This window comes from Hordeum vulgare, chromosome 3H (assembly GCF_904849725.1).
Source record: "Hordeum vulgare subsp. vulgare chromosome 3H, MorexV3_pseudomolecules_assembly, whole genome shotgun sequence".
NCBI lineage: Eukaryota > Viridiplantae > Streptophyta > Magnoliopsida > Poales > Poaceae > Hordeum > Hordeum vulgare.
The window spans coordinates 69243740-69259159 of NC_058520.1; the positions used below are offsets into that span (position 1 = coordinate 69243740).

Sequence of the window (15420 nt, forward strand, 5' to 3'; positions counted from 1 at the left end):
GTTGAACTGCATACACTCGATCATTAGAGAACATTTTTACAAATTTGGGAACATTTTTAAAATCAAGAACATTTTTTACTACTTATAAACATTTTTTTTAAATTCGAAACAATATTTTATATTATGAACTGTTTTCAAGTATTTTCTTGTGAATTGGCGAGTAATTCATTTTTGAATTATCAAACATTTTTTAATTGCATTAAAGAAATTTTGCAAAATGATGGACTTTTTTGATTCACGAATGTTTTCTCCAAAATTACGATTTTTTAATATGTAAACATTTTTACAAAAATCCCGGACAATTTTTGAATTTGGAAACATTTTATGTTTTCTCAAACATTTATGTAAATATAATTTTTTGAATTTCGAAAGTTTATTTTTTATTAATTTCAACTAGAAAAATAAAAAGGAACAAATAAATAATAGTAACTAAAAAACTTAAAAAATAGGCCCCCTCCCATGGGCTGGCCCAAATGGCGGGTGCTGTGTATTTTTCAGCGAGCAGAACGTAGTATAACTGGTCCCTAAACGTATTTTATAACGTATATAGTGGCATTGGTGGGTAATATTAGAGAATTTTGAAGGCAATTTTAATGACATACCACACAAGCAATAGGTGCTTTATTAGTAGGGATAGATATATAGCAAATATGCCCGTGCGTTGCAACGGTAAATAAAAATATTACGTTATAGCCAAATAAATATGGCTCAATATCCTAACATATGAGCGTTCTCTATTTTTTTATTTTACCACGATGGCCCATCATATTACCACTTATTTTTTTTGCCATCCTCGTTGATGATGGCCCCGGTGTCCATGTTATCAAATTTTGTTACATTTTATCAAATTTCACACACATTTTCTTTGAATTCATGGATATGTTTTGAATACATTATCATTTTCAAAATCTTGAATATTTTATATTGGACGAATATATTTTTCAAAATTTTGAATTCTTTTACGATATCGGAACAGTTCTTTAAAATCATCAACATTTTTTAGTCCGTGAACATTTTATGTTTTCCTGAAACTTTATTTAAATTACCAAACATTTTATGATTTCATGATTCGTTTTTCCAAAACTCAAAACCTTTAAAATACAAAATTTTGAAAAATTCTGAATTATTTTATAGAAGAAAAATAAATTGAAATAAGAAACATTTCTCGGTAGGTGACAGTGGTTGTCAGGATGGCGGCGGTGGTCGGGTCAAGGCGAAAGGAGGGAGGACGGGAAGGTTTTGCGAGGAAAAAGGGAAACGGGAAAAAATATCCCCGATACGCGGGCGAGAGAAAAGACATAGGCAGGCGTCATGCACGTCCACGGCCTATTCATTTGGATATGAACCAGGTTTAAATTTAAATCTGAAATGAATCGCGAACGGACGAAAAACAAACACTTGTCCGTTTGCATCGGCTTGTGCCGCGTTTTGTGTGCCCATTCCACCCAAACAAACAGGCAGGGACGGACCAAACGTGAACATGCCTTGAAGTCGGCCTGAGCACCGAATGCATGATTCCATGCCGTCCCCCAAACCTCCAGCTCCATGCCGCATCATATGGCCGGCGTCACGTCACCGCTCACGCCTGAAACCGATCCGAGCCAGCCCAGTTCACGCACGGCACGCACGCCGCGACAGGGACCCGACGACGCAACCACCCACTCGCCCATCGCGTACAAATCAGAACCCAGCCTTGAGCCGGGGACCGGACGAACGGCGTACAGTCGTCGTCACCCGCCGCGGCCACGCCCACGCCCAGACTCCCGACCGCCCGGTAAGAAGCCAAGCCAAGCCGAGAAGGCCACTCCTTCCCTCCTCGTTCTCCTCGTGCGGGTAGTAGATAGATAGAGTTGATCGATCGATGACATCAATCGCGCGTCGCCGTGGACTCCCCTCGCGGGGTTGGTGGTGTGGTGCCACCCTCATCCGTGTCTGGTGCGTGCGTGCTGACTGGCTGGCTGGCCGGGTCTCTGCCTCCATCTCCGGGCCTTTTTTGTTCGCACCTGGAGTATAATACTAGTCCCAGATTTCCCTAGGAAACGGAAAGTGTTCCTCACCAGAGATCTAGCACCGGTGGTACGTACCTTCTAGGGTTCTTTAGCCTCACCTCCCAAAAGGAGGCTGTTTCCGTCTACAATACCTGGCCATTTGTTTGACCAGAATTGTCCGCGTTAAATACTGCCCCTTAAGACCTTGTTTGGCATGAAGGGGTGGATGGAGAGAGGAAGGGAGGGGGTCCGAGGATTTGATGAATCCCTTTCTTCCACCAAATCCTTTCAAATCCTCTCAATTGTCAATTCCCTGAGCCATAAAATAAGGTTTTTGAGCCGCGTGGGTAGGAAGAAATCGAAGGGGATTAGAAAGGATTGAAGGAGTTTGCTCACCACAAACCCTGTCCACCAAATAAACATGCGGGGAATTGCGGGGTTTCTGATCCCCTCGGAGATAATCCCCTACAAACCTCTTCAAACCCTGTGCGATCAAACAAGGCCTAAAAGCCACTCCAACAGACCGAAGTAGATTTTGTTATTTTGGATCGTACGTCCGCTCATACGTGTCCGCCTTTTTTCTAAGGGAAACGTTTCCGTTTTAAAAAAATGAATGGTTGATGCGTTTAACGGAATAGACACATTTTTTGATATATGTTCGTCTCATCATTTGATCAAACACGTAGCAAGCAAGCAGGGAGCTTGACGCCGGTGCACAAGTGTCGTCTTCGCGCAATGGGCGCTCCTGCTACTCCTGCCCCGCAACTCCGCCTTGCTGCTCACCCAACTCCCGCCTTATTGCTCCTGCCGCACCCCTGTAGCGCTCGTCCTGCTGCTCGCCACATCCTTTAGGTCCCGCCCCACCACGTCCAGCTACCCGGAGCTCGAGGACGTATCGAGTGCACCGACCTAATTCAGGCACCCAATGCATCGATGCTAGATGAGCCATTGGATAGAAAATAGAGGGAGATGATATGGCTAGAGAGATGGATAGCTGGTATATTTACAAAGTGGACCTTTTATTGTTTAGAAATCAACCCGCACCCCATTTCTCACATTCTTAGCCTTCCATCGGTAAAGTTGTTTGTTTATTTATTTTTTGTCCAAATAAAACCGGGTAATATATTCTTTGAATGGGATGTCGAATTTCAGAACTGTTTTTACTAACATCATTGTTTCGATGAGATCTGTGACCAAACATCAAGTTCTGAGTACAGTTTTAAAAGCAAAAAAGATAAATCAAAATATGTCCACTGTTGATATTCTCTCAAAGGTCTCGCCAAGATAAATACAACAACCAAAACCGATCCAAAATTAGAAATTTGATTTAAAATATATCATCCTTTTTGTGTTTGAGCCAAAAAAATCTGAACGTACACGATTTAGGAAGAAGAAATGTGCAGTTCGGGTTGATTTTTATAAAATGAAGGGGTGTCTTTGCAAAATGGCATACTCTCTCATTTGTGACCAAATCCGGGCCACTCTTTTTTCATCTATTGGCCTAAAACTTAGTGGTGCAATGGATGCACATATTTGCTCGGTGCATAGGATATGTCCTCCCGGAGCTCCGAGCCGCGCCGCCACACTCCGCAGCTGCCACCATAGCCCCGCCGCAACTCCGAGCCGAGCACGAGGCACCACCCTGCCCCCGCGGCCTCCACTGTAGCCCTGAGCTTGCGGTGAGCATGGTGACTGGGCGGTGAGCATGACGAGGCTAGGCGACGCCGCGTGAGCACGGACGCCACCACACCGGTGCACATGTGCGGTAGGAGCACGAGTTCTCCATGACGATGCTGCTTAGTGGGGCGGGGACAAATAGCCGGGCGCGCTCCACCCCGCGATCGGCGAGGCAGGTTCAACGGTGTGGCGGCAGCGACCTACGACAACGGCGAGGTTCGGCGGCGCAACGGCATCGACCTGCGAAAGCAACCAGTGGTCCAGTGAATAAAATAAAGAACAAAAAGAGGTGGATGGATGACAAACGGGACAAGCCCGGACACACACGAACGAGGGGACACATAAATGTGTCTTAAATTTGGAACGAAAATAGGTACGAACAAACACAAAGCGAATGTAAAACAGAAATAAGACTCCGCGTTGAGTCATCTTTTTTCCGCGCAGAACCAACAAACACGTTCGGATGAAATGGATCGTTCGGTTAAAATTGCTCTAAATCCCCAAGCAGCAAAAGAACTCTCATTTTATTTTGACACCGAACGGCTGCTAAAAACACTAGTGCTACATTGTCTTTCTCTCAATAGAATTGCATGCCTTTTCACCCGCAAAAAATAAAATAAAAATTGCATGCCTTCCGTTTTCATCTTAATAAAATCAAGACAAATTAGTCCCAGGAAGGAGAGAGAGAGAGAGCGCGCGCGCTCAACGCTTATCCACCTCCTCCTCCTCCTGGCCAGGAAAGTCCACGGGAAGAGACAGAAAAGAAGAACAAAAAAACAGTGGGAAAAAAAGAGTCCGGGCTCCTCGAATCTCTCACTAGTTTTCTTCCTTGTCTGCCTGCCCAGTGCCCAGTCCTCCGGCTCTGGGGTTGGTGAGCGAGCTCGCTCGGGATCAGTTGGCGACTACGGACCCAGAGCCAGAGGTCCTTGTCCGGGAATTATTTAGGCCGCCCTTCCTCCCAGTTCCACGCCTTCTTAGCCCCGCCCCGCCCCGCCTGCCTTCCCTGCTTCCTCTCCTCGGATCTCCGGCTCAAATCCGTCTCCCGAATCCCCACTTTCCAGCTTCTCGGAGGTCCCCGGAGGCCATGGGCAGCTTCGCCAAGCTGGCCAAGAGGTGCGTGGAGACGGAGGCGCCGGTCATGGTGAAGGTGATACAGGCCTCCCCACCTCCTCAACAATCTCCTGCCTTTATTATCCCCAAACAATTTCTTGTCTTTTTCTTTGCAGATACAAGAGCTGCTTCGAGGGGCCACGGATGTGATGTCGCTTGCGCAGGTAACCCCTGCTTGCCTGCCTGCCTGCAGTTACTTCTTCCATTGTGTTTGTTCCTGGAGTGTTGTTTGGAGGGATCCTAGGCTAATGGTATGAAAAAAAGATCGCGGAAAAGAAAGGCAAAATGTGAACTTAATGGATCAGTGAACCCCTATCTTGTCTCTGTAAATCTTTCAACTTATTGTAAGGTAATTCAGGAGTAGGTTACACGTGATAACTTGATATGTTCAACGTAACACGGCTATTGACTGTATATATCATGCACTGTCTTTTAAAAATGATTATATAATATCAAGCATGGGGGATCGGAGATTGACATGATTTACGCCCATGGGTTAGGTTTCCTGAAATGGTGTTTGTGCGAAGTGATACACCCCACATCTGTTTGTGACAGAATTGTGTCTGATGTTTTCCTATCAAGGCGAGCAGGCCATGCGTATTTACAAGAGATCCATCGGTTGTCTTCTTGTAATCTTGGGCAAATCTTGAATGCAGGGAGTTGTTTATTGGCAACCTCCTGAGACAGCCCTGAACAAGGTCAAGGAAGTTGTATGGGAACCAGCAACCAGTAAATATGGTGCTGATGATGGCCTTCCCGAGCTTCGAGAAGCACTTCTCGAGAAGGTACTTCTTTTCATCTGGAATTATATATTCCTTAGCATTGGATCATGTCCCCATGTTAGCAACCCTTGCACATAAAGCCGTTACCATGCAAGACAAAAACACCCATGTGCCTTCTGCTAACCCACTGTCATGTGACTTCTTTACTAGAGGTATTTGATCTTAGTGCTGAGACTAATTGTCAATCCAAAGTATGTTTTTCTGCTCATATACTTAGTTGATTAAAGGACAGCAGTATGCCATGTGTTTATGAGAGAAAAATGACAGTGGGTTATAGAGTCGAAGATGTGGTCCACAAAGTTATAGAGTTGAAGCACCACGTTGATCAGCTTTCGAAATCATTAGCCCGCATTTTAGCTTTTACTGAAGTCAAACTTTATAAAGTTTGACCAAGTTTGTAGAAAACAATATGAACATTTACAGTAACAAATTTATATGATGTGAATCTATATGCAATGATGCATCCAATGGTATTGATTTGGTGGTGTATATGTTAATATATTTTTCTACAAACTTGTTGAAAGTATTTAAGGTTTGACTTTATACAAACCTAATATGCGGAGTAAATAAAAATGGAGGGAGTACAATAAAACCTTCAATGCTTATTTAACTGTTTGTTGCTTACTGGGATAAGATTTTTTGTTGATAATATTTGGAGGATTACTATTGTTTAACTCGACTCTTGTTAGCCCTATCAGTATTTCTCTACATTGTCTTCTTGGCACTATAAACAGGTAGTGTATCCATTGCTGATATTTTAGGGATTGTTTGCAGCTTCGCAGGGAGAATAAGCTAACCAAGTCGTCAGTTATGGTGACTGCTGGTGCAAATCAGGTAAAACACATTACTTTTCATCTGGTTTATCACGGATTTCTCGTGCCTCTACTTTTGCATTGTTTAGCTGTCAGACTATAGGTTATTGTCCCCAATTTATGTCCTGTTTTAGTTGTATGAAATACATGCTTCCGTGTACGACTGCTATGCTAAATCTTGTTTTACAACTAGGTTTGTGCTATAAAGTGATCTCTTACACTGGTCTCTTTTGTGTTTTGGCAGGCTTTTGTAAACCTGGTTCTGACCCTTTGCGATGCTGGTGATTCAGTTGTCATGTTTGCACCATATTATTTCAATGCCTTCATGTCATTCCAGATGACTGGCGTCACTGATATATTAGTCGGTGCTAGCAATCCCAAGACTCTTCATCCTGATGTTGGTAATATGACTACCGTACCTAATGTAAAAGAAATTTCCATGCTTAACTTATGAGTGCAATGTACTTTAGATTATTAGATTAAGTGGTGCCATAGGCATTTGCTCTGCTATGACCTCTAGATGTGGTCCAAGAAAATTTATACAGATCGACTCCCTCATCGATTTCTATTATAGAAACCTCTCGATTGAAATTTAATCTGTTTGGGATGCATATTTTACACTGCGCCTAAAAATGCAGATTGGTTGGAGAAGACGCTGAAAGAAAATAACCCTATCCCTAAACTTGTTACTGTTGTTAATCCGGGAAACCCATCTGGAGCTTTTATTCCCAAGCCTATGTTACAGGTTAACTTTCTTCCATCCCTCCCTCACTCACATTGCTCTCTTGTATGCCTGCACACACCCGCACACCCAACATGAAGTTGGCATTTGTTATTTCTAATATTGAATTGTCATTTCAGAGAATTTCAGACCTGTGCAGGAATGCTGGTGCATGGCTGGTGGTTGACAACACCTATGAGTAAGTTAATACTGATATACTTGCATTTGTTTGTTTGTGCTTTCTAAAGCTCCTTAATCCTGTCCCATACTTAAAAAAATCAGAGAAGTGCAGACATAATGTTGTATGCAAAACAATGAATCACATCTGAATATTACCACCTTAAATCATGGTTAGAGATTAGGAGAACTGGTTACTATATAAGCAAACTAAATGACACAAAAGTGACTTATAGAGTACAATTTTAATGTGAATGCATAAGCTATTTTGGAATACATCAGAATGTAAAATGCCATTAGCATCGTCTTTAAATAAAAGTGGATAAGGTAATTAACTGCTAATGATATTGGTAGAGATTGTGAGTAAAGGTAATGCTATGAACAGTTCAATAGAGTCTGGAACTGCTAAGATAAGGGAAATCTATGCCGTGCAATGATTTGTCAAATTTAGTTAGATTCTCCTGCTCATAAACTTCAGAAAGTCCTCCTAATGGTGGCAACTCTAGCAGAAGGATTGATGTTTTGGGTCATACCATGCTAACAACCTGTCTGTCCCCCGTCCCTCGCGTTGAAGCGCATCTTGGCCTCATTGGAGCCTGTGACATTTGGTAGTGACAAGCTTGTCTTCCACCATCCATTCATGCATGTAGCGTTGCATGATTGCCTTTTTGCCCTTTATTGGAATGCTAGTGATTTTCATTTGCGGTATCACCGCCACGAGCCTCTCTTGGTTGATGTACAATGCCTTAAGCAGGTATGAGGGAGGTTGACGGCACATCTATCGATTGAACCTTGTAAAAAGATCTACCTTTTGATGGTGTCGAAAAATATCCCCTCCAAATCACTTCAAGGTCGATTAACTAACAGGTTAACCTTTAGGAGAGTGTTTTAAAAGTGAAGGGATTAGAATGAATCCGAATCCCATGCTGAGTAATTAGTAAAGGACTTCCCCTTGCAGCCTCCAGAAAGCAATCCCAGATTAGGCTTGTTCTCGGGCAGCGTGGTGACCACTAAGTGGCATCAGAAAGAACAGGATCTGTACTTAGCCCTGTGATCATGCAATCAATATTTGGTTTATTTGTCTCATACTGAGTCCCTTTATCTACATCGCATATCGTTCTACATCTGTACATGACTGGCCCAAATAGTGGACTGATGAATGTTGATATTGGTTTTGCTATTTCTTTCCCTGCTGCTGATATTGACGATTCTTCGCTCATGAATCGCACTACTAATAATTTCGTAAATATAAATATGTATGGACCAACACATGTAACACAAGGGTTTGATGTGGAGACGTTCAATTCCTCAATATTTTGTAGACAATTTGTATTATACAGCGCCTGTGTTTCATGCATATTCTAAATAGTATTGTAAATAATAGAATCAAAACATGTTGTCTTTTGCAATGGTTTTAGATTCATTACTGCACAGAAAATGGCTAATCTTCTATGTTCTATAAATAAATCGTGCGTAGTGCCTGCAGTCCAGTTATAATATTTTCGCTTTGACTACAGTATTACTTAGATCTTGAACTCAGTTACAAAACTTGTTGGTCTTTTCCAGGTACTTTATGTATGATGGAATGGAGCACTACTGCCTAGAGGATGATCACATTGTCAACCTTTTCTCGTTCTCAAAGGCTTATGGAATGATGGGGTGGCGTGTAGGATACGTAAGCGTACCATGCTCTTTTCTATCTTCAGTTGCTTATGCTTCAGTTGCTGCTATACAACTGAATACTGAACCTTTTTGGTATCATATATCCTGCACAAGTACTTTAGTTGTTGCTAATCCGATACTTTTGGACCAGTGAATGCATTATTTCTAAATAGACAAGGCACTCTGCAATCTGTGTAAGTAGGAAGATGATCAGTTAGTCTTACAAGAGCTGATCAATTGACTGCTGCAGATTGCATATCCAAGTGAGGCCGATGGTTTCCATGCGCAGCTCCTTAAGGTGCAAGATAACATACCAATCTGTGCTTCCATCATCGGGCAGCGCCTGGCTCTGTACTCATTGGAGGCTGGCCCAGAGTGGATCAGGGAAAGGGTGCAAGATCTCGTGATAAACCGGAAGCTGCTTGTGGAGGCAATGTCTCCCCTTGGCGAGGATGCTGTCAAGGGTGGGGAGGGTGCCATCTACCTCTGGGCTAAGCTACCAGATAACTGTAAAGACGATTTTGAAGTTGTCAGATGGCTCGCGACCAAGCACGGCGTCGCGGTGATCCCCGGGAGCGCCAGCGGAGGCCCCGGATACATCCGCGTTTCCTTCGGAGGACTGAAGGAGGAAGGCACGAGGCTCGCCGCCGAGAGGCTAAGGAAGGGGCTGCAAGAGCTGGTGACCGATGGAATGGTACAGTAACAACGGCCCATTGTATGTAAGAGTACATTTCTACATTCAGACCACACGAGCCCGATTTTTAGCGACGATATGATCCTGCTGGGATTTAGTTCATTCAGAGGAGGAAAAGCACCGTAATGTGCAAGTGCTTGTATCATACTACAGAATAGCCCTTGCTGGAGGTGCCTGATGGGGATGGCAATTGGTGTACTGAGAATTGGGGCGAAATAAACAGCCATCCAGGCCGGTGTCGTAATTCTCTGTCTGGTGCTTCCTGCTGTTTCATTTACCCCTTTTCCCAGCAAGTATACACAAGTGAAACACGACAATTGTAAGGCGATTTTTACACGCTCTGCGTTGCTCGAGTTGTTTGTTCTGCTGTTCTTGGCTTGGCTTGCAGTTTCAGCAGAGCCTGGAAACTGAAAACACCGCAGTTTCGTATGGCTGACAGAAGTGACTGCTGCTGCTTCGACAAATAAATCTAACAGCTCGTTTGGTACCTAGGCTTTCATTTCATTTGGTGGAAATAAAATGAAAACACATTCCTGCAAAGATTTCATTCGGTGGGATTTGGTTTCCAAGTCCAAATTTCCTATTTGGCTGCCATATTGATTTCCGAAGAAAGCATGTGCCAAGAACGGAGCGCGGGGAGGAGCAACTGGGGGTCATCGGCTGCTGCTCCTGGCAGTAGGATGGAGCGCGGGGCGGAGTAACTGGGGGTCGGGGGAGGGAAGGGGGGAGGCGAGTAAGAGATGGGAAAGGAGAAGAAAGGAGGGAGAGAGATCAGCGGAGGAGGGAGGGCTCGCTGGTGGCGGCGAATCGAAGCGCCATAGATGGGGAGGAGCGGGATCGGGGAGAGAGAGTGGTCTCAGGGAGGAGGAGAGCTGCGGCAAATCCACAGGAATGACGGGGTGGAGGCAGAGATTAGGGAATAGTGCGGCTCTTGGGGGGAGGGATTTAGGTGAAAATGATCATTCAATTCCAATGGTTAATTCTGTGGCAGCCAAACAAGTAAAGACCTGGAATTCGTAAATGAAATCCGCCAAATCCGGCCGAAATGATAGGTACCAAACGACCTGTAAGTGTTTTCTATCTGAACACAGAACACCCATGAACCATGATACGAATCGATCTTTATAAGAAATCATCGCGTATATCTTTATCTTTACCTAATAATAAAGAGGCTATCGATTCTGTCGGAAAACCCGTCGTAGTGATTTTACAAAAAAGCCCTTGTTATTTATGACATTCAACCCGCAGTCCCTTCATAAGTGTTTTTGAGAAAACGCTTCATGTTTTCAAAAATATCCCTACATTTGTAAGAATTTCAATCTCGAGGCTCTGTTTCATCTTATCCAGACTCTGGAGCCGCGGTGAGGTGAGGGGCGGTGCAGGAGGAGGGAGGCCGCCTCCATCTGGCCGTCGCCGGCCGTGCTTGCGTGGGGGGAGGGAGGCCACCTCCATCTGGCCGCCGCTCGCCGTGCTCGCGCGAGGGGAGGGAGGCCGCCACGTCCTGCCCCAACTGACCCCGGCAACGGTTGATTCGGTGTTGCGCCGACCGTCGGCACCACTTGCCCACCCAACTGCGCAACCCACCTCCGCCGCCGTCCTCCAGCCGTGCCGTTGCTAAGGAGGCAATAGCCGCCGCCGCGGGTAAGAGATGGAGGTCCGCGCGACACGGATCGGGCTGGGATCCAGCGTGACGCTGCGTATTTCAGGTCGACGACAAAGCAGGACGGCGGCGGGAGGCGGGGAATGGCGGAGGTCGGAGCGATGCGGATCAGGTCGGGATGGTAGGCTCGAGGGCCGGCTGCAGGATTTGTTCGGGAACCCCGTGGCCCGCGTCATGGATCTTGATTTCTGGACAGATTATTCACATGCAGTCATACAGGTATGCATCTCAAAAATTGCTTCTTACGACATCGGGATGGCACCACTTCGCACGCAACAGCCTCTCGCTGCGGCAAGATCTTGTTTTTTTTTTTCAAAACAGAAGACAACATCCTGTCATATATGCAGGATTCTGAATTTGGATAAAGAAGCTTGGTAGATGTAAATAAAGAAGTGAAATAAGCATCCGTACCCCCTTATTTTTGTGCAAATGAAAGGCTTTCAGAGACACATTATGGGTGTTGTCTATTACAAACATAATCAGAGAGTAGAGGTAATTTACTCTGCGGCGTTGCTCTATTCTTTAATATATGTGTATGAACTCAAGCAGCCAAACAATAGTATCGAACGGCAAGAAGAAAAGCAAGCTCCAACTTACTGATTAACCTGATGGAATGGGATTTGATAAATTGATCTTGGTTACCAGTCTGTCCGATGTAATCAATGAAGGACATGGCATTGTCAGGAGCTACCCTACTCACAATGTGCATGGTGAGCAAATCCTTTTGTTTCTCAGTGTGCTGGTTAAAAAAGCAAAACCCTCTTATTACAAGGTTAAGATCAACTCGACGCCAACAATAGCGGCTTGTAATGACCTAGGTTGGCCGAGAATGAACATTATAGATTTGGTAGTCATAACTATATACTGGAAAATGATAGCATAATCATTGTAAGCTTATTTTTTGAATCGACTACACTCTTACAGTGTTGGTGCTTAACTGTTGCTTTTGAATATTTGGATCGCATATTAAACTAAAGTTTCGTTGTTGAAATTTAACACCTTGCATCCGAGAGTTAAACACTAGACAACGAGGTCACTTTGATGCAAGCTAACTGTTTACATCACGCTTCAGCGATTTGGATTCCAGCTTACTTTGATGTTTACATGAGGCTATTTTCCAGCTTACTTAATCTAATATTTGTTGATTGTAGTGTGATCCAGTGAAATCAACATTTCTTAATGGGGAAATTTGGATGTTGTGTGTTATCTGTTGTTTCTTCATAACACACAACTAAATTTCAGATTATCTTCATTGTATAGCTAATCCTTTTACCCCTCTGTATTAAGTCTAGAATCTGAATATTTTGTACTTTGATAGTTTAGCATATACCATCTTCTTACATTTCTTCTATTAATGTTAATAGAGTGTATAATCGTTTCCTAATCAGAATTAAGAGATGTTCCCGGCCTAAATTATTAAGCCCATATGTTCCGTGCTAAGTAAGAGAGAAAATTTATATATAAAACAATTGTTGGAAGGAGGCTTTGGTCTCTTGAGCAGGAGAACCCTAGAGAGACACAGTAATAAAACTGCTTGAAATCAGCCTAGCACGGAAATAGATGGAAATAAATAAATAAACAAAGGTTTGGAGAGAATAAGGAAGGAGAGGCTTTTGGTTGCCGATGAAGCGTTGGAGTACCAGTAAACACACTGCTAGGATAATGAGCCTGGTACGGCAATAGATGGGTAAGGAAGGAGGTGCTTTCTTATCCGAAAACAAAACATGCCGGAGCAACAAAAATCAACTTGTAGCGCAATGGACCAACGAGAACAACAGGACAGTGCAAAGCAACTGCTGATGATGCATGGTGATAGGGAAAGGTCCTTGCCAATGGTATACTTCCTTTTTTTATAACTGATGAAGTTCGTTCAGGGAGTGGAGAATTTTTGAGAACTGGTTGTTAATTAATCTCTTTGGAGCTAATGTTAAAGAGAAAGCAAGAAAAAAGTGTTGAGGTTTTAATCCTGTAAGTGTTATATTTGCCGATACAGATGAGTTGTAGTTAGTTTTACTTGACCAAGAAATTCTAGATGAGTTTCAGTTAGTTTTACTTGACCAATTAGTTTGCTTCAGTTCCTTTGAGTGCACTGCATGCTTATATTTTCTAGGGAATTATATCTGAAGGTGTGAATCGCCAACACTTCTGAACTCTGGTGCAATGTAATCATATATGTTGCCATTTTCAAGGAATGTGTCAAGGATAAGACATGGTAGTTCCATGAAGTGAAAGAGTTACAATCTCTCTTTGCCATCTTTGAGGATGCGCTTTTGCTGAACCATTTTATGTGGAAATGCCTAACGACCACCATGACAGTTTTTAGTCATGTAGGATAAGATCAATTACATTCTTAGCCAGTGCCTGCTCACAAGTTCGGCAGTTAACTTATGTCCCAGAACTATGGTGGTAACAAAGTTAGTTTTCAATGAACTACTGTGTCTGTTAATGATCGTTTATTGGACAAAATAATACAATAAAGTGGCTTGTGATTTTGGTATATACCACGTGCTTCTGTAACAATTAAACTTGTTATTTATAATTTGGACATATCATATACTCATGTGAGTATACTATAAATCATGTTTCTGAGCTAGCTTGTAAATAAGGTATAAAATGACATCTTAAATGAAAAAAACACGATGTTTAATATCATTTTACAAGTTTTGTGTATGTAAGATTTGAACAGAGGGCTAAATGAATTACTAATCAAATGTCTAAGGGCTAAATAATTTGTTTCTTCCGTAGGAACCGTGCATGTTTGTCCTCGGATGTCACCACCGTGCACCATGATATGTTCCTTTCAAGAGGCATCACCTATTGAAAATAGTCTCATAGCCCAAAAGTCGATACTATGAATTAATCATTATTTTTTTCATCATCGAACTTATCCTTAACATGGCGAACATGGTTCATGACAATTGATATTAACTTCGCAACGAAAAATATTTTTTTTTCGTTGCAACGCACGGGCATATGTACTAGTAAGAAAAAAATCATCTTGCAGTCACATCAAAAATACATGTATCATTGCGCTCTTTAGACAAGTTGTGTGTCGTAGTAGTAGTGTGCCCTTGTGAAGATCATATTGTACAGTAACTAATATTGTTTCACTTTTCAGACAACATTTACACGCAGAATTACATGCCATTTTGATTTCAGGTTTGCCCAAAGAAGAGGAATTTCTGTAAATGGGCATACAGATCGTCCGTTGAGCAGTGGTTCCGGATCCAGTTGCCTTTACATGGTAATGGTATGATCCCATGACGCTGAGGCGTCAGTGCCTTGCTCGGGCTCTCCACTCCATCCCCATGCATTTGTGGTGAGTATCACTCTCAGTCCGTTTCATCGTACGTACGTGCGTGCACGCACACTGAGCGGTCACAGCGACACGCTATCTGCATGCTCGTGACATCAACACCGTGCCAATGGTATTTTCCGTCTCTCACAAGGAATTAAGAGCCGTCCTTTTCCTCTGTGCACTTAATGGAAAGAAGCGTGAGCGCGATGTGCTGCAGCGGCGCATCAATGGCGTGAAAGCGATTGGAAGAAAACGTAGCAGCATCATATCAGCAGGGTGGTAGCAGGTGTGCTGGAGAAGGATGTTACTAGAAACACGCATGTTTCAATGCCAGAACCATAATCTTTTCATTTTATGACAGTAGCCAGAACCATTATAGTACTACAAGTGTTATGTAAACATAAGAAGGTGGTGAAAAATGTTAGGTTGGTGTCCAAAACAAACCTACTCGTAGTTTGTTCGTTGCCAAAGTTTGGGCATCGATGCTACATATGGCACCTTGCTCACTTTGCTTCGTTTTTCTTGCCAGCATTTGACCGAATCTTTGGTTACCTAAATTTACTTTGGTTTTGTTTCTATGTTGTTATTATAACCTGTCATTACAAAATTTTGGCCACCTAAGTATTTTTATGCGGGTAGGTTGGTGACGAAATCAAACACACACCGAAGGCCAGCAATAGTACGCGCACTGGTCACAGCAATGGTTGCAACAGCAAAGGGCGACCACGAGCACAAGCAGGTGGGCAGGTCAAGCAAGAACAAGTTTCGTTTTATTATTTCGCTGTTGTTGCCGTGTCCATCAGGCGCATTCAAGCCTCCAAGGAAAAAAGCTAGCCTGC

At 43.3% G+C, this 15420-nt stretch overlaps 1 protein-coding gene across 1 annotated transcript; it reads left to right on the plus strand.

Moving 5' to 3' along the window:
* The first annotated feature begins 4413 nt into the window (after nt 1-4413).
* On the plus strand, nt 4414-9867 carry LOC123443004 (aromatic aminotransferase ISS1). Its single transcript, XM_045119213.1, has 9 exons — nt 4414-4812; nt 4892-4939; nt 5432-5560; nt 6332-6391; nt 6614-6770; nt 7008-7114; nt 7231-7289; nt 8834-8942; nt 9180-9867. The coding sequence occupies exons 1-9, from the start codon at nt 4750-4752 to the stop codon at nt 9630-9632; spliced, it is 1185 nt and encodes a 394-aa protein (XP_044975148.1). The 5' UTR covers nt 4414-4749; the 3' UTR covers nt 9633-9867.
* The last annotated feature ends 5553 nt before the right edge of the window (nt 9868-15420 follow it).

Excerpts from the sequence above, each read along its gene's own strand:
- LOC123443004 (XM_045119213.1), top strand. The coding sequence starts at position 4,750 with ATGGGCAGCTTCGCCAAGCTGGCCAAGAGGTGCGTGGAGACGGAGGCG. Across the intron at positions 4,813-4,891 it reads AGGCGCCGGTCATGGTGAAG|ATACAAGAGCTGCTTCGAGG; the intron begins GTGATACAGGCC and ends TTTTCTTTGCAG. Across the intron at positions 6,771-7,007 it reads GACTCTTCATCCTGATGTTG|ATTGGTTGGAGAAGACGCTG; the intron begins GTAATATGACTA and ends CTAAAAATGCAG.